This window comes from Platalea leucorodia (assembly GCF_965183815.1).
Source record: "Platalea leucorodia genome assembly, chromosome: 1".
NCBI lineage: Eukaryota > Metazoa > Chordata > Aves > Pelecaniformes > Threskiornithidae > Platalea > Platalea leucorodia.
The window spans coordinates 1,588,831-1,608,297 of record NC_138823.1 but is presented as its reverse complement, the minus strand read 5'-3'; the positions used below and the strand labels follow the sequence as shown (position 1 = coordinate 1,608,297).

Genomic DNA, 19,467 nt, shown 5'->3' with positions numbered 1-19,467 from the left:
TCGCTGTGGTTGCCTTTTCCATTGCCTAATTCAGCATTTTCTTTTTCCTTATGAAAGCAAGACTCCAGATTTAACTGCTCTAATGCCCTTTTACAGTGTTTGGTGTAGTAAAATCTAACAGCCGCTACAGCACGCTAGCGGGGAAATGATGGATCGCAGGAGCTCACAGAAGGGGAGCACTGTAAAATGCCCCACTTAATGCTGAGATAGTAGAGTAAATCTTATTTTAAAAACACGTACACACACACACATATATATATATATACACAGAGCGGTATCTCTGATGAACTTGTTTCACCCTATCAAATCCCCTTTTGATTTTTCTCGTTGATAACGGATACCTCCACACCGAGCACCTTGCTTTCCTAATAAGCAAGCAAACAACCGCCTTGCGAGGAAACCATTTCAAAGTCATCATCGCCAGATTAAGCTCACCAATCAACCCGAGCGCCATGACCCAGCCAAGAAAAAACACCATTTGGGCGAGAGGTTGGTCTCTTCTTCAAATCGCTTCTTCAGAAGAAGAGAGTTCATCTCTTTTTTTTTTTTTTTTTTTCAAAAAGCGGTATTTGAAGCTGTTCTGACTGAGCCCTTTGACTCAAGCGTGTCCTTGTCACCCCAAAAAGCTCAGAGTTGAGGCTACCAGGAGATGCACCAGAGCATCCTACGGCGCATGGAGCTCTACAGCCCCTCCAGCGAAGGCAGGCTGCCCCGAGACATCTGGCACCACGCTGGACCTCCTCAACACGGTTCCTGAGCTGGACCTTCCCTTACTTCTCCATAAAAACGTGGCTGCTTCTCTCCTACAACCAGCAGGATTCGTTACACAGCAGCGTCGCGCTTTTCCATAAGCTCAGCAGTTATTGATTTGGGGTTTGGTTTTTTTTTTTTCAGGAGAGCTCTTTGATTTTTACCCAGGCTACAAATGGGGTGCCAATACCCACCGGTTTGTTTGTTGAAGGGCTTCACAAGACCTGTTTTGGGAAGGTTCTTCAAGGAAAACCGAAGTTGTGTGGCACATCCCACCCACAGGCAGACGCTTCCCAGGCACTCTCTGTCCCACCCAAGGACAAGATGTCCCAGGACATTTGCCGGTGCAGTCAGCAACAGCACACGCGTCGCCATCGCGACCGACGCGGGAGTTAATAGCCCACGCTAAGGCTCCAAGTATGCTCATGCCCTTTTCCACCGGAGAGCCCCCAAGGGCAGGCTTAAGGGCTAATAACATGTAGGATCAGTTTTGGGAACAGATCTGGACCCGCAGCTCACCAGCCGTGCCGGTACACCCACTCAACACCCTTCCTTGATACTATCCAAAACAACCCCGAGCACGATCCAAAATAGAAGTCTGCCGAAAACCGCACACGTGTGGATTATACAGAGGCACAAGGGCGGATGAAACGTTCCTCGAACTTAAATTTCCCGGGGGCAATAGCAAAATTCCCGTTGACAACTGAAGCAAACGTGTTTCCCCATCCCTTCGACTACAGCAGAAACTTGAAACCGCAAAAGCTGCTGCAACAGCACAGTTTTGTAGGACTCGTGAGATGTTGTCAAGTCCGCAAAGCACTTACCCCAGGTGCACTTATGCATCTGTTACGTATTCTGAGGGGTATTACTCATTTATATCGCTTTGTAGAGCACGCAAAGTGAACAGGCAAGTCCTCGAATGAATGGCTTCTAACTCAGCCCAGCAGCAATAGAGAGGAATCGATGTACGGAGCTTGTGAGTTGTTACTAGGAAAATCAAATGGGAAGCGTTCGCAAAAGAAAATTTAAAAAAAAAAAAAAAAAAGAGACTTGTAAATGGGGATTTGGAGAAGAACGGGAAGCAGAAAGCAGAACAGAAAAACCTACCCAGGTTTTACAGAGAGTCGACCATCTGCTGGGGCGGGATTTGGGGAGTCCTGACAGCGCTGCGGAGGATGCTCCGATCATCGGTTCACAGCACGGGAAACATCAGTAATTTCAACGGCGACTGTGCCGGGGATACCTTCCGTCGGTTTGGGTATTAGGTGAAAGAAAACAGCAAAAGGAGGAAACGAAAAAGGAAAACCAGAGACTCACTGTCAAGCTTCAGGTTACGGAGGCATTCATATTTTTTTTAAGTGCCCTAAATGCCCGCTTTTATTTTCCTTATTTTTACTTCAAGAGCCCAAGGAAAGATAACCAAGGGGATAAGAGGCAGCAGCACTGAAATTCAGCGCAATTCAGAGCAGCAGGGAGAGCCAGACAGGTTGAAAACTGTTTTAAAAAGCTTCAGTACACAGCCGGAGCATCCCCACGAAGACAAACCTGTTCACGCTCGCTAGGGACAAGCGAGGGCCTAACCCCAGCTCAGAATTACAAGCCAGGTTTGCAGCTTGCAACCCCTCCGAACAAAAAAAGATCCCAAACAGCAGAGAAATCACACACTACGCATTCGTAAAGTCAGCACGACAGCGTCCAGCCTCTACTCTTTAGTAGCACAAGCTATAAACATAGGCTCTTTTTATCAACTCTCTGCCCTTCCAGCGATGAATACTAGCTTCACCGTAAAAATAACAGCAAGGAGAGACGTCCAGCATTCAACGAGAAAGCACCGATGACCAAAATTACACCGTGCCACCCTGATCCGAGTGCTACTCGGAGTAACAGATTACAGGCGCTCGTCAAGAAGCGGCGTGACGCAAGCCCCAGGAGGACGAGCGAGAAGCGCATACCGCTCTGCTAAGACCTACTGCTCTGTTTTCTATTTTTTTTTCCCCTCTCTTTTTTTTTTTTTTCCCCCCCTTCTATTTTTGTTCTGCACCACGCCGTCCCTGAAAGGTTTGAATTCTTAGAAAAGCCCCCCACGGACTTGAAAATATCAAGGGTCACAGCCAATGAAAGGATGTCATGCATCCTCAAAGCCAAATATTTTTCCTATTACCGTATAAATATACTATTCCCCAAAGAGCTGCTTGCTACTAACAGAATTTCACAATCAAATGGTAGCTGGCACTGTACACAGGTACGGGAGAGTCTCTGAAATAAGGGAGACGGGTACTGAGAGGTGATTTTCAACATTAAATCGAGCACGCCGTTTGAATTCTGCAGGAAAAGGGAGAAAGAGTGGACACAGAAACTAAGAATCATTTAAAGCGACTCTACGTGAAGAGCAGAGGGGTTTTACATGCCGTCGCCTGCTGCTCCCCAGACCTTCATCACTTGCTCCACACCTTCACCCCTGGCAGAGGTCTATCCACAGGTCTCAGCCAGGCCAGGAGCACCGTGCACCCAGCTTTATCTAGAGGCAGACGATCACCTTCAAATCACGTCTCTGAGGCATTTCAGCCTGGATGTTCCCCCGATCGCAGTCGCTGTTTTACCTGACCCCAAATCCAAACGCTGGAACGCTCGAGCTGAGCGCTGGGGAAAAGGTTGTCTACATGGCGACACCTCCTCGTTTAGCAAGGCAGACTTCCCTCGCTCGAAGCAGCCTGTTATTTTTAAAAGAGGGCTCCGAAAACAGAATCCCTGCTGTTGGCTGCCCGCAGCTCCTCTTGCAGCTTGGGACAAGTCACCTGTAAATGCCAAGTAAAGCCAGAAACCCAAAACCGTTACTTACGAACGCTGACGTTAACTGGTGCCGGCAAAAAGCCAAGTACGTGAACTTTTCCCAATTACCGTGAAGGAGCGAGCAGCCACTTCGCCAGCCACACTCCACCCCTGGCTCCCAAGGACAAGCCAGCAAAAGCGAGAAGAGAGATTTGACAACGTAATGATTTACGGGCAAGGTCAAACCTACGTATGACAGCGTAATGACATTAGCCTTGCTGGCCTCGAGCGGCGAACCTGCAAAGGGTTCGGATGAGCTGGAAAGGACCCGCTCTGAAAGACGAGACTAATGATGGAGCAAAGAAAAGACGCGACGAACTCCAAGGGGTCCTGAGCAGTGCCGAGCATGATACAAGGGCTTCCTTCGAGGGCAGGGATCGCCACCTCCGACTCCTTCTAATAAGACGTAACAGAGATGTCGCACCAGCTTAACTCACGTGTAACGTGATCTGAGATGTCACCTTACAAACAGCAGCAGCACCTTGTGCAATTTACTGAAAAGAAAAAAAAAATATGAAGCAAGGAATGCAACTTAATTAAAAAAAAAAAACCAAAACAAAACACAGTGCCCCAAAAGGAATCTCGCCATTAGAAATATTTACTGATTGGCCTTCACTTTGTAAGAAAAAAAAAAAATAGAAGGGGGTATAAAATCCATTGCTGAGATTTTCAAAGCTGCCAGAGGGATACAAACACCCAGTGTCAATAAAATTAACAGCAGCTGAGCATTCAGATGCCAGCCATAACTTACTCCTCACCATTTACGCCCCGTTTACTTTCTGCACTCGCCTGGGCACGAGTAATGCAAACCAGCTCCTTCCACTTCTGCCGCCAGCCTTTTTCCGAGCAAGCGCCCCTTGCTCGTCCCAACGCCCTCGTGCCGCACGGCTCGCGTTACTGGGCAAGCAGAACGAGAAAGGAGGGTTTAGGGAATTTTTTGGAAGGTGACCATCGCTCTGCCTGAAATTAAGAGTTGTAGAAACTTTTCTGCAGGTGGCAGGGTGAAGTGGGTCTTACAAATCCTGATGGAATTTCGCTCTGGAAAGAAGGAAATACAAAGAGGATTTCCTTCTGTTCATGTTCGCAGAAGCCAGCTTCAGCGCTGGTGGTGGCAACAGAGGACGTGCAGGAAGCCGGTGACACGAAGCGCTGCCTTATCTCAGTCTGGAGCAGGAGAAAGGCAAAGATAAGCAGGAAAGGAATGTTTTAAAGGGGGAAAACACAAAAACTAGCCTCCTAGCTGTGCACGCAGCAAAGGATAGGCCACAGACTGGTCGTTGCTGCTGTTCCCCGTCTATTTGGCTTCCCTTGCCAAGGCACGCGTACAGCGGAGATGGTAACGCAACCCCTCCTGTGCCACCTTACCAAACCACCGTTTCATTAGTTAATGCCTGCAAAGTGCTCTGGACAGGCAAAGCGCCGAGTAACGGTGTTATTCGCACCCGGACACGAGTCCGCTCCGCTCTCCAAACCCAAAGAACAAAAGAAATTAAAGGATGAACCCTGGCAGCGCAGCTCCTCGCGTGGTAATCGCGCCGACCGGCAGCGGCAAAAGCATCTCTCCCGCCGCCCGGGCATAATCCAAAAGCTACCACTTAAAAACCAGTTTAATAAGCAGACCAGGAGATCACTACAAGCCGGAGGAGGTAGCTAGGCTTTTAACTCGGGAGGTTCGGCTGGGACACAGCGAAATAAGTTCACGTGAAGCAGAAGACATGACCAGTTTCTACGCTGCACGCTTACGTGATGATCTTGCGCTGAACCATCAAACCCAAATACCAAATTATTTAAGAAACAAATATACATAGCGATACAAGGGTCCCTAGAGAAATCTGCCTCTCGCTTTTCTCCATCTTCTGCTTTCAGCCAGCTGTGACTGTGCCTAAGCAATCCCGGGCACACGGCTGAGAAGTCCTGCCTGGAAGGGGACATTACGGAGGGGAAAAGACACCGAGGAGCCTCTTGCCGGCATCTTTGTAATATTCTGTAATCCCCCCGGGCCGAGGCGGGCAGCCCGCACTGCTGCTGAACAATGCAGTTTTGAATTCAATTAAAGTGATTATCTGTTGTGCCAAATAAATTGTGTACAGCATATATCCTGCAGCATTTTACACCTTCAGGCTCATTATTTTCTAACTGTTTCCTCCTGTTTATGCGCTTTCAAATTAAATTGCTGATAATATGCGCCAAAATAAAAAATGAGCGCACCTTGTCCGAAGAAAATTGATTCTCCTTTTTCCTGAACCGGGCGATTGCCAGGTTTTATATACTCTGTTCCTGGCGATCATTAGTAATTCAATTTTCTTTTTATTAGCCCCCTTATCTGCTGAGCAATATAGTGGCAGAGCTGACCTCTTTCGCACGGGTAAATGTTTAAAATCTTTTCCCTGATTAATTTTGCCAGTTAAGGAAAAGAGGAGAAATGGCCCGGCTCTTAGCCATCACAATGAATAAAGCTTAATGTTGATTGTGATGGAATTTCTAATGCCAAGGAAATTGATTGAACGCAGCAATTACACTGCAATAGTAACTCAAGGGAAATGGGATAGTTTTCTCCTGGCCATAGCCTTTTGGTTATTTAAAACAATCCAATTTGCAAGGATAATTATATATTAGTGTTTTATCTGCCACTTGAAATGAACATGGGAGTTTTGATACTGGCCCAGCATTAGTAGGTTATTGCTGCAAATTACTTGATATCTGCTTTCTTTCACATAAAGACGAAATTAGGCCATCAATAACCAGAAAAAGGTGGACCGGGGAGATGCGAGGGGCACGAGTGCCCTCTGCAGGGCTGCGGGGAAGGAAGGGCGGCACGAGAGACTCCCCAAAATCCCCAGTTCTCCTGCTTGTCCCAACGCACCGTTACAGCCGCCGCTCCCGTGCCGGACACGCGACGAACAGCCACGGTGCTGCTCCCCATCCATAGAGCTGTCACATCTTTGACATTAGAAGACATTTTTTTTAAAACAAATCATCATTTTAAGCACTTACTTCTAGTTTCTCCTAGAGAAAAAGCCAGGGGAATAAGAAACGACAGCGCTGTCATGCCGAATGCCCGAGCAGGGTGAACGCTCGCCAGCGCAGCGGCGTTGCACGAGAGCTGCGGCAGCCAAGGAGGGCAAGAGCATTGATTTTTTTATTTTTTTTTTTTTTTTGCAGGGGTGATTAAAGGTTCACAACTGCAAGCACTCACCTGTCTTTCATCAAAAACAAGAGTTGAGAAAGGGCCTCATCCTGCAAGACTTTAAATAAGCGATCAGCTAGAGCTGGGAGTAAGAGGCTGTCGGGAAAGCGGGGGGATTCCCTCATCCGCACTGCTGGGACAGGACTCGTAGTACAGGAGGAACGGGCACATCCCTCTGCCATCGCATCTGGATCAGGCAAACCTCCCTTAAAAGTTGGTATTTTCCCTTAAAACCGGTGATAAAAAGATCAACCCCCTGCACTTTTGGGAATAATCCCATCTCTAGTTTGGAAAAAGCGGATAAAGGCTGCCCAAGCTAATCGGGCAGCACAGGGCCAAAAAGCGCTGCAGGAAGCGGAGTTGTCCCAACGTACGCACACAATTTGATTATATTGGCCATTTTCTGTAACAAATAAGCAACAAAAAGCCAATTCAGGATAGACATTTGCCATTTAGACAACATAATTACAACATACCGTTATTGGCAGGGAAGTTACTCGGCAAATGACAGAGCAGGAGCACAGTATTTATTCTCCAAATCAAATCCTTTGGTTCAGATGCCAAAAAATAATAATAAAAAAAAAAAAGATGGCTGGGGGAATTGCCATCCGTGGAAATTCCACCCACATCTTAATTACCAGCTAGCCTCCCCCGGCTTCTTGCATCCAAAAAGGGATTGCAGTATGAGGGCAGAGCCCAGCAACCTCCCCGGCGCGACTCCCACACAGTTAACAGGGGAATTAAATGTTCAGGCTGTAAGAGCACTTCCAATTACGGTAAGTCATTTGAAAAAAGTAAACATATATTATGTTTGAAGAAAAAAAAAAAAATAGAAATCACATCGTTAACTTCAGCTTGCATTGAAACAGGCTGTGTTATTTCTACGCAACACAGTGGCACCCGTGGCCTGAGGACCATATTCAGCATCCTGATGATCCTTGTTGGTCCTCCAGCTTTTCCCTGGATAAAGAGAGAAGCAGCCGCTGCCTTTTATCCTTCTCATACCCGATTCAGATCCGAACTGTCTTGTCTACACCAGAGGCAAGCGAGACAGCCTGTATCTGCCACTTCTATACACAAATGTGTATAGGAAGCCTGGCATTCGGACAGGAGTCTGAAATACGCAGGTTGCGGGTGCCGGACGAAGCAGACCCCGTGCAGAAGTCGCGAAGCCCGTTCAAACAAGGGGAAGGCCAGCGGCTTCGTCAGGCTCGCGACCGTGCCCGAAGCAGGGACGTGTTACCTGAGTGGAGTCACGACTCCCAGCAAAGCAATTATCTCCAAGTTCTCCTTCCCTCCAAAAAGAGCCTAAGAAGTTAAATGGGAAGAAAGAATAATAAAAAAAAAAGGAACTCTAATATTAACGGCACATTAATATTAAGTACTAAGTGGTCAAGAAGTCCAGCGTCTAAAGGCTGTTTTATCAACATTAATTTGGCTCCGCTGAGCAACACAACACTTTCTGTTCCTCTTTGCTTTGGTCAAGCACCCGAGCTCCTCCTGTGCACGCGTTCTGCCCCAGCGCAAGCCCTGCGTTAAAACAGGCGGATGAAGAGCCCACTAACCGCGTTAGAAATGCTTCGCCGCTCTACCGTCCCATCACAGCAACTTCAGTTCGGGACATACCTCAATTTCTGAGTGGTTATTAAGTGTTCCAACTTAATCAGATGAGTATTTTGGAGTTAACTGATAACAGCTGCAGGTATAACACTCATCATGAGAGCAGCCTAAATAATCCTGAGAACCGCTACCAGTCTGCCACTTTCCATTTTCTCTCCAGGACGATCGCTGATCCTTAAATGAAAACACGGCGATTCCCACAGAGGCAAGCGCCTCCAAACACAGACCATCGGGAAACACCGATTTGACACCAAGTTTCAGGTCCATTTGGGTCCGAAAAGGGAACTGGAGAGCCAGGAGATGGACAGGCCTTTGCGTTACACACTTGGGAAAGGCAGGACCGATGCCTTCGGCACGTACCGCAGGGCTCCTGCCACGTATCCCAAAAGCCTGTTTAACAGGGCAAACAAGAAAACAGCAAAGCTGCGTCGCAACGCCGCCCGCATCAGCGGGGCAGGAAGGGGCTGACCCAGCTTTTTGCACCCACGCTGCGGTACATGAAGTAGGGCATGCTCCTCCCCAGCCGTCCTTCCGTCCTCAGCCCCGACACACGCGCTGTTTGTGTCCGGCGTGGGATCTCGCAGCTCCCTGGGAATGCTGGATGCTCACTCACCGCACAGGCACGAACGCCCATCGGATCCGGGCTCCAGCGCGACCACATCCACCCAGTGGGATCACGAGCCCAGCGTGAACCATCCGGCTTTTTAATCGGTTTGTTAGCTGGGCTGTGCGTGTCCAGACTCAAGACGACAAACCGATCGAGGTAAGCCACTCGGCTGGCCCAGGGCTGTCACTGGTCCGCTCCCAGCAAGAGACGCAATGGGTGTTGCTTCGGCATCAAGCCAGAGACTTTAACATCGGTCTCACGGCTCCGTTCGTGCCCCGCTCTGCTCCCAGAGGCTCCCAGTAGCTCCTCTGTACCCCACTTACTTCCCTCGCAGTTGTCTTGCAAGAAATGGCAAGCCTTAAACCTCCACCACCTGATTAATACCCTCACTTCGCACAAGCAGAGAGAAACAACAACAAAACAACCCTCCCAAAACCTCTCAGATAACCTGAAAGCCAGGAATTGAACTCACAAGCCTTTACTTACTCCCAGCTCGCTATAGGACTGCTGTGAAACCAGTTGACACCTACCACTATATACATAATTATACATTTAGGGGCAACGTGAGCGATGTCTGAGCTGTTCCAAGCCCTATCAGTGGCAAGGCTCTCTCATCGGACTTCGGGATGCTGCCTTAAAAATGTCCCTGCCCATCCAGCATCTAACAATCTCTTTGTACTAGACCATACATGTCTCCCTGGGGGAAAAAAAAAAAAAGAAAAAGAAAAAAAAAAAGTCCTAGCACATGTGGGAAAAGTCCAGCAATAATTCAACAGCTGTAGAAACCCAGAACATGAGAACAGTTCAACACATTAAGCTGCAAATGCACTGCCTGGGATTGAACCCTCTCAAAAAAAAGAAAAGCCTTAAGGTATAAGGGATTCAAACCTATAAACTCAATTCTAATCAAAGGAACCAAATCCACGGGCTAATTATGAAGGTGAGCATCTGCTGGACTTATTTGCTCGACCTCCATGCTACAGGCAAGGCTGCTGCTGCCAAGAGGAAGGTAAAAGCAGGAATGTGTGGGGCAGGCACCTTGCTAGTCCTCAGCCTTAACCAGATGCCCAACAAGCAGCACCAACCCTGCCAAAACTCATTTTGCAATTCCAAAGCAGTCAAGACTCTCGCTGAATTTCTCTGCTGACTGGAGAAGCAAAGCAGCCAGGCATCGCTCAGCAGCTGCCTCGCAGAGCTGCCAACAGCACGGGAAGGAGCAAATCAAGTCCTTTGGGATCCCCCGAGACGATGGTACACCAGAGATTAGATTACCAGCAACCATCTACCCGTGTGATATCAGCATTTATCACTTGATGCCCCAGCAGCGAGGGGAAAGCCTGTAAGCGCGGTAGAGAAAAGATGACAAGAACTTGCGAACTTACATCGTTGCGTCGCATCTTGGAGAACCTCTCCAGGAAAAGGGGACGCAGCCAAGTTCTCACAGTCACCACGTCAACAGAAAATACACCCAGCAAGAGATGTCAACTGCACAAAGTCCTCCTAGCAGAAAGATGTATTTAATTCAGCTCTGCAGAGAGGCTGGAGAAAGCAGCAGCAAACACAGCAGAAACAACCTTGTACCCTCCTCCCTGGGGAAGAGAAAGGCAGCCTACGGAGTCCTTCCAGAGCTTCAAGTGAATGGATCCCGCTGCCACTTGCCAGTCCATTTTCCAGTCCAAATAACGGCTCATCTACCGGAGCATAATTCCTCTCCACTGCAGAAAGCAAGAAAGACATTTAGAAGCCATTTCATAATCACGGTGGGGAAGCATTTTTAATTCACCATCTAAGGCATCAGTGTCCGTGCTCCCACTAGCACAGCGAGGCACGGAGAAAAGAAGGATTTGTGGCATTTATGAAGTGAGGAAGAGCAGTCCCACGTGTGCGTGCACACAGGAAAAGGCAGGCAGGACATCTCCTTTTGCTCTTAGTCATTTTAAGAACCAAATCAAGACGCATTTGTACAGCAGGTACTGCAGTTTGCAAAGAAAAAGAGCCACAAGGCATGGTCGCCAGGTTTTATGAAAGCAGGTACTCGTTTCCACATCTCTGAGCTAAGACTGTGAAGTGCGCAGATCCAAGCTGGAAAATAACATAAGTCGCTTCAACACAGACAACTCACAACTCTTATAAACCCCGGGTTTTGTCTGCGCTAGGTTTGGCTAGCATCTATCAGGAATGGTTTGATAAGCTGATCCACTTTTGGACAGGGGAATGAACTACGTGCTCTCCCAAAGTCACTTCCAGACCTATTTCCCTTATTTTTTTTTTTTCCCTACTTTCTCTAAACTTTTTTATTTGCCAACTCCTACTTTGATCAAAGCCAGGAGCGCAGCCATATTTCTGCTCTATCTACATATTTTCAGCCCTACGCAGTTTAAGATCAAAAGTCTTTTCAGTGTGAGAACATTACCTTCAATCAAGAAACTAGGATTCAGAATACGTTCCCAAAAGACACAGGCTTTTGGCAGCTGCCAGTCAGGCTCCCGGGGCGGGTAGAAGATTTTGATCCATTTTGTATATTCTTAACCTATGTGAAGCTTCACTTTGGTTGGGCACAAGCTTTACTGACAGCTTCTAAAAAGAAGAGATGTTTGCCGAGTCAAGCGAGCTTCGATGGGTGCTAGGAGCCTTCCCAAGGCAGCAGCTTCAGTGCGGTGACCTCCCCGACGTCGTGCACAGCTGAGCAAACCCAGGTGTAAACACGGAGTTACATGGAGAACAAGGATCTGGTATAACCTCGGGTCTGCTCCTGGATCACCCAAACAGCTTATATCCCTGAAACTAGCAGTGTCTCAATTTCCTCATGCGTAAAATGCTGTTGCAACCCCAAATTACTCTGCATCTCCAGAGCTGCAGCGGAGCTGCTCATATCAGGTTCTCAGCAAGCACGTTAAGTTCTTTAAAAAGGAGCTCTACAGCATAAAGATTTATTCAATAACTTGTACTGGACATGCCACGCTGCAGAAAGGTCCCCATCAAGCAGTTTGTGAGATCTGAGTCCTAAATTCACCCCAGAATAGGCAGTGGATTTTTCTTGAGAGGATGAAGGGCTGCGTTCCCCACCCCACACATCACCATCACCCAAGGAGGAAAAGCCTCGTGGCCCCCACATCGTCATCACAGCTGGATCTGGCCACGTGCTGTATCCACCACATCTCGTTTCAGAGATCCCAGAAGAGCAACCACAGTGCAAAGACGACCGAGACCTCCAACCGTACATGCTGCCTTCATGCACTGCATGAAAACTTCCAACACGGAGCGTCTGGAGGTGCAGCTTTCATGCCTCTTCAGACACAAAAGGGTTTGCTGACATCCTTAAATGGAGCAAGACTCGGCCCCAAAGTCACGCAACTGCTTGAACGCTGGACCATCGATGCAACCGCACAAACGCACATCTTACTCTCCCTGCCCTGCCTCTCCCACGAGTCACTGCCCTCCTCCTAAAGCGCCAGATCCAAAATTGTCCTCCCAGCATCCCCCCCATCCCTCCAAACCCCTCTTCAAACACACACATGAAGAGAAAAATATTTTTCTTCTCCTCCCACAAAAAGCTTTTCCCTTTCCTGAACCGCAAGCCCCCATTCTCATCTCTTCAGCCGCCAAAACACAGCAACATCTCAACGCAGAGCTGAGCACGAAATAACAACCATCACATGTGTAAAGTCGGTAGTTGAAGCGTAGAACAGGAAACCACAGAAGCGTCTTCCTGAAAACAGAGGCTCAACAGCTTTACTTTTGGAGACAGCTGTGGTCTGAACAGCCCTCCCCACTCAAGCGATGCCTACCGCCGTGTCACCGGCCACCCTGCCGTACGTGAAGAAGCACAGCGCAGGCACATAAGCAAAACGCGCTTCACATACGTTTGAGAAAACTAAATCTCAGAGGGGTGAAGCCACTTGTCCACGATAACATCACCACGGAATAGCAGAACCAGGCTTTGAGCCAGAAACATCACGAAAACGTTTCACGCGTGCATGGGTGCAGCTCTCCAAGCCCCAAGCCGCTGATTTCTGCTCTGACCACTGCCAACCCAAGGCAGCAGGACACGGACGCAAACTACCTGTTCACAAACACGATGGACCCGGTATTCCCCTAACAATCGCAATTTTAAGCAAATTACATACAAAACCTAGATGCCTGCAGACATCGCACTGGGATACAGGTGCATTAGGTAGGTCTGTAATTGCTAGAGGAGTATTTCATGACATGCACAAGCTTTTGCCCGGTGCAAAAAGAGAGATTAGTCTTACAGATGTATTACTGCCCCTGTCATCCTCTTCCTTCCTTGAGCATCTTCCTATTTGATGCCTGTAAGTCCAGCAAAACCACATTAAAAGCAAGAAGCAGCTTTAAAATGGCCTTGTCTGGAGGTGTCAAAGCACAAGACAGCTCTGGGGTAAGGTAGAAGTCTTACTCCAGCCAAACTTCTGCTCCTCAATGTTTGCTCTGGGACCAACAACAGCAGATTCACCTCCTGGAGGACCTGGTAACCCAGTTCCAAATCCAAAAGCCTCCCTCGGAACCGCTTCACCGGCGCACGGTCAGTGAGCACCATCAGTCACCCCTTGGGACGGCTGTTCCTACCTTCCTTGGTGGAGACCTGCATCCTGGTGGCCGGCAGCCTGCAGAGCCTGTGCTTGGTGATCTGCACCAGGCCCTTGGGCGAGGAGCGTTTCGGCGTCGCCGAAGGTTTCCCCCGTGCGGAGTTTTTCTTCCTGAGGTGGAAGTGGCTTTTCAGAGGTGTGGTGGGCGAGGGGCTGTTCTTCTTATCTGTCGGGGAACTGCGAAGGGGAACGCCACACGGTTAGAAGAGGGTAGACGTGACCGAAACGCACTTGGTCCCCTTGCCCAGAGCTGAGAAGAGAAGCTGGGTCACCAAACTCCACAGTGCTCCCCTACCCAAGGGTGAGAAGAAGCACCGAACAGAAAATCGCAAGTAAATAGGCAAGCGTGATGAATTTCTGGCAAAGTACAGATGGAGAATGAGGCATTTGAGAGCCGAACTCAACTCATTGCCTTCTGCTTTCTGCTCAACAGATGCGGGGGAGAGGATGCTGTCCTTTAGCGAGATGAGGGGGGTCTCATCTCCCTGACTGCCAGAAAACCCATACAATCCCAGCTTCTCCAAGCACCTTGCTGGAGCAAGATCCTTGCTGGATCTTCCTAGCACAACCCACTCACAGACATGTCTCCCAGCAAATCAGGAGGGCAAGGCAAGGACGGAAATCTGCGGTGAAGTGCTGAGCGGAGGATCTGGGAAACAGAACCAGGAATTGAGGCACCAGATCCTCAATCGGCTCCGTGTTACCAGCTCACTGCATCACAAAGAATAATTATTTAAGCCACAGTCCTCAGTTTTCAAGAGCTCAGGCTTGGAGTTACTGCAGTGACAAAGGAGCCGAACCACGTGTGCACTATGCTGAGGGTATCTCCAAGTTCAGTGGTAAAATAGAGGTCACACAGATGTGCCACCAACCCTCACCCCATCCCTCTTATCCCTTCCCCGCAGCACAGGCTGGGCTGGCATCCAGCCCTGCCGAGAAAAGCGGCACAAAACCCAGCTTTCCCACCGGGAGCACAACTTAACGAAGCCCTCACAACACTTCCACGACACACAAGCTTTCAGAGAAAGTTTGGTCCCAATCTCTTATCTGTTTCCCCTCGACTCCCAGCCCGGTGCAAAGCCCTTTTGCAGATAACTCGGCCCACACGCCTTTTCCTTCTGCCAAGCTTCGTTTACAACCTTCCCATTGCACTCTGTTCCTATCAGACACGGCCGGAGGGAGAACTTGCTCCACAAGACCCCAGGATTATCTGCTGATCCGGCACAGTGCGCTCTCCCAAGGTAGCTACGACAGCCACAGATCTGTCACCGACTCAACAAGGAGAAGAAAGAGCAAGAGCCTTCAGAGAGGACCCTTTGGGTTACTGGTGGATAGCACAAAAGGATGGCACCCAAGGGAGGAAAGTACCAGCAGAGCATCATGGACAGCACTTCTTCCCAGCATGCACAGCTCACCTCCCATCCCTGCTCCATCCCACAGCGCTTTACAGGGACAGACCATATACGATACGGCGACTTAAGCCACTTCTCCTCCTTTCCCCAGCCCCCAATGTAACAAAGTTATGGGAATTAGAAAATAAATCAATAAAGGAAGACAGCTATTTCCTTCCCTTTCACTATCAGTCTGTTATTCAGGTCAGGGAGGAGTCTCCTAAGTGCTGTGGCAAAGTCTTCGGAGAACAGGGATGGGAGATGAGAAGAAAAGCCAGCTCTGTTGGAAAGGTTCAAGTCAGAGTTACACAGACTGCTGAAACAATTAAAAAACATGAGGCCTTTCAGCCCTGGAAAGCGGGATGCCTCCACCCAGAACAAAGTCACCGCACTTGGAAAGAGAAAGGCAAATATACCTTCCAGGATCCAACAACCCTCGTTGGAATTTCACTCGTACGCACGGCCACAACTTATGTGAAGCCAATGGACACAAAATACGACGACTACAACGACACCGCTCCAAAGAGGACCAGCAACTTACCCCGAGCTTCCTTTTCTCTTGATAATTTTTGTCCGACTCTTCACTTTGTAACTGGACAGCGTGGCATCGCCGAAGGAGGACTTCACCCCGCCGAGACCAACGGACGCAGCGCTCGGAGGCGGTGGGGCGGCGCCGGCTCGAGGGAGGTTGGGGGCTGGAGGGTTTTTCTGATCCTCGGATCGCCACCTGAATGCTGACTTGGAGGTGGAGGGCAAGGTCTGGAGGCTGGAGGCTTTCCACTTATACTTGCTGGGAGAAACCCCCAGTTTGGTCTGCAGTCCCGATTTCTTCAGCTTTGTTCCCAAGTCTGCTTTTGGCGATAGTTTAGCACCTTTGTCTGCTCCACCAGCAACCTTCTTAGCACTTTCAGAAGCTCTAGGGCTGACCCATCTCTTCACAGCACGAGAGCATTTACCGGGGTTTGCGACCCACGTGTAATTAGTTTTCCTGAACTTCGGAGCTTTGCTGGAGACGGATGTTGAGGCAGCTCTTTGGAGACCGGCAGCTTTGGAGACTACGGAAAACTTGCTCTTCGTTGGTGTCATCCCAACCACCAAAGCCGCAGCCTGAGCAGGTCTAGAGCGTGTCTCACCATTTCCAAGGAGCTTCGGCTCTCTGAAAGCATCCCTGACTTGCTCACAACTAGACTGCCCTGGAGCCGGCGGTTCTGCCTTCCTCCGTACCAAGTGCCGAGCCGGCTCGCGATCTGGCAACACGGAAGGCTGCTGCGGCTCCGATTTCAGCGTCACAGCGCTTTCACTGGTGCTTCCGCAGGAGGCAGGGGAGCTCCCGGCCACGTCGCCGGCCAGACGCACCGTTCTAGGCTTATCCGACACGCTCACGTACGCTGAGCTCACAAACCGGTGAGATGAACTAAATGAAACGGAGAGAGAGGGTCTTCTCTCTTCATTTCGGCTTGTGTACGGAGATTTCTGCACGTTTTTACAGTCACCTGGAGCAGTGACCACCGTTTTCAGCCCAGAAAACTCACAGTAAGAACCTACATCAGCAAAACCTTTCGTATCTATGAACGGGCCAGCCCTCTGTGGCAGCTGGATCCCCACAACTATATTACCATCCGTGGTTAAGTCCACATGTCTCTCTGGGGACGATTCTGGTGGCTCGGCTGCCTGGCTGTCCCCATGGCTTCCAAAAGCCTGAGACGTGCTGGCACTTCCACCGCTTCCAACGTCATACGCCGATCCCGGTGGCCGGTTGACGAGGGAATATTTTTTCCTCCAGGAGTGACCCTGGAGCAGCTGGAAATCCCTAGGAGCCTGCTGGGGGTACCTGGCCGAAAACGCCCCCCTCCTGCTGAAGGCAGGCTGGCGGGGGTTGTTCCACCTCGGCGGCGCGGATGGCAGCGTCCGCGGCACATCCCCGTGTGTGTTTTTATGATCGTTTATGAGACCTAAGGAGAAGAAGACAGCGTCTGTTAATCACCGGTCCCACGGGAGTTTGACAGCATCACAGCGCTGGTTTTCCTCGCGCTGCAATGAGGACGATCGCTCCGTGCAGGCTCGCACAGGCCACATTTCAGATAACCGGTGCTGGAAGGAAAAACTGAAAAGAAATATCTCCCTCAATCCTCACGAATCAGCAACAAAAGCGATTTCACAGGACAGTTCAGCACAGGTCTGAACCACAGACTCACCAACAGACCCTTAACAAGCCGCACTAACACTGTCAGCCACCTTTTGCCCCTTTATGCTCTTTTTATGTGCAAAAAACAGATGCTCGAATTACTGGTTTTGGAGCCTAATTTTAAAAAAATGTGAATTTTATTTCCAGATATCTTTTCAGAGCAGTCTCTGCGGGTCTGCTCACACACACAGCCCAGCACGGTCACCACCAGCCCCAAACACAAAACAAAGAATTATGGAATCGTTGAGGTTGGAAAAGACCCTTAAGATCATCAAGTCCAACCGTTAACGCAGCACTGCCAAGCCCACCACTAAACCATGTCCCTAAGCACCACATCCACACAGCTTTTAAACACCTCCAGGGACGGGGACTCAACCAGTTCCCTGGGCAGCCTGGGCCAGTGCTTGATAACCCCTTCCATGAAGAAATTGTTCCTAATATCTGATCCAAACCTGCCCTGGTGCAACTTGAGGCCATTTCCTCTCATCCTATCACACATTACTTGGGAGAAGAGACCGAACCCCCGCAGCTCCAGCCTCCTTTCAGGCAGTTGCAGAGAGCAATGAGGTCTCCCCTCAGCCTCCTCTTCTCCAGGCTGAGCCCCCCCAGCTCCCCCAGCCGCTCCTCACAGGACTTGTGCTCCAGACCCTTCCCCAGCTTCGTTGCTCTTCTTCAAAGCAGCAACAAGGAGGCTCCCAGCTTTGCTGTTGAGTCACTGCACATCCCTCTGCCAAGCCACCACACCTCCCCGGTGCTTTGCTCTACTATAGAAGTCGTTTGGATAATAGATACGTATCAATCAGGGAGGGGCTGCGCTTGTTAAGCCTCAGTGTTTAGAAAACACTTCCGATAAAAGGGATTATCAAAGGATTTTTGAGCCTTATGTTTTTCCTACACACTGCTGCCGGAAGAGCAGCGTCCGCAGATCCCTCCTGGAGGAGGTGAGGACCACGTTTTCCTCCGTCTCATCCCATCTCCCCCATGTAGGAGCTCCTGGACGGAGGCAGATCCCCCGCAAGGCCTAAGCAGAGTTTGTGGCCTCACTAATGAGGAAAAATTACCTTGGGGTCTATAAATAGAGCGAGTTAGTGCTAAGAATAAGCGCTGATGCTCACCAGAGCTAGGAAAGGGCACACAAATATCCCCCCCGTGCTCCTCCACCATGCTGAGGAGCCAAGGGACAGAGGGTGACCGGCACATCCCACCCCTGTGCCACCAGCCCCAGGGGCTGTGGGGCAGGGGACACCCCCTTCCCCGCAAGCCAGGACGGTCACAGGCACCAGCAGCGTGGGGATCCCTCCCCCCCAATTCCCCCCAGTGGGGACCCCCAACCCACCCCCAGCGCTCTCTGGTCTCTGCTCCTTCCCTGCCTCGGCCCACCTCGGTCCTCTCCCCTCCCTCCATCTCCCAAACACCCCTGCGTCCCCTCCACCTTCCCCACCCTCCCTCGGGCCCTTCCCAGCCCCCAGCCCTCCCCCACCCCCCCTTGGGCCCTTCCCAGCCCCCAGCCCTCCCCCACCCCGCCTTGGGCTCTTCTCAGCCCTCCCCGCCACTCCGGGCTCCTCTCCTTTCCCATCCCCACCCCAAACTCCCGGGTCCCCCCTCACAACCCTCCCCTCCTCCCCCCACCCCGAGCCCCCTCACAACCCTCCCCTCCCCCTCCAGGGCCCCCTCACAACCCTCCCCTCCCCCTCCAGGGTCCCCTCACAGCCCTCCCCTCCCCCACCCGGGTCCCCCTCACAACCCGCCCCTTCCCCCCGGACTCCCGGGTCCGTCCCCCCCCCCCCCCGCCACCGGGCCCCGGCCGTACCCTGCAGCAGCCGGATCTGCCGCCACAGCCGCTCCCTCTCCTCCATCCCCGCAGCGCTCCCGCACCGCCCCGCACGCCGCCGTCATCGCCCAGCGCCGGCCGTTGGCCGGTCACGTGAGCAACCGCCGTCACGTGGCGTCCGCAGGCGCGGCGGCCGTCGCTTGGCAACGGAGGCAACCGCGGCCTGCGCGGCCCGGCGGGGCCTAAGCCGGGCCTGGGGCCTAGGCTGAGCCTGAGCCGAGCCTGAGCCGCCGGGCCTGGCGGGCTCCGGATCCCTCCACCCCCTGTCCCCAGCCCGGGCTAGCCTGGCTGTCCCCTGACCCCATCCCCTGTCCTCAGCCCAGCCTGGTCTGGCTGTCCTCATCCCCTGTCCCCAGCCTGGGCTATCCCAGCTGTCCCCTGTCCCCAGCCCAGCCTGGTCCAGCTGTCCCCATCCCCTGTCCCCAACCTGGGCTATCCCAACTGTCCCCATCCCAGTCTG

The 19,467-nt window shown here is 50.9% G+C and overlaps 1 protein-coding gene across 2 annotated transcripts in view; it reads right to left on the bottom strand.

Moving 5' to 3' along the window:
• ZC3H3 (zinc finger CCCH-type containing 3) overlaps window positions 1-19,062 on the bottom strand; it is a 184,389-nt gene extending 165,327 nt beyond the window's left edge. For both annotated transcript variants that reach the window (XM_082314797.1, XM_082314798.1), the window contains exons 1-3: window positions 18,987-19,062; window positions 15,533-16,943; window positions 13,581-13,777 (exon numbers count right to left, since the gene is read on the bottom strand). In XM_082314797.1, the coding sequence (XP_082170923.1) occupies window positions 13,581-13,777; window positions 15,533-16,943; window positions 18,987-19,032 (1,654 nt within the window). In that variant the 5' untranslated portion in view covers window positions 19,033-19,062. The remainder of the gene's footprint in view (window positions 1-13,580; window positions 13,778-15,532; window positions 16,944-18,986) is intronic.
• Between the last annotated feature and the right edge of the window lie 405 nt (window positions 19,063-19,467).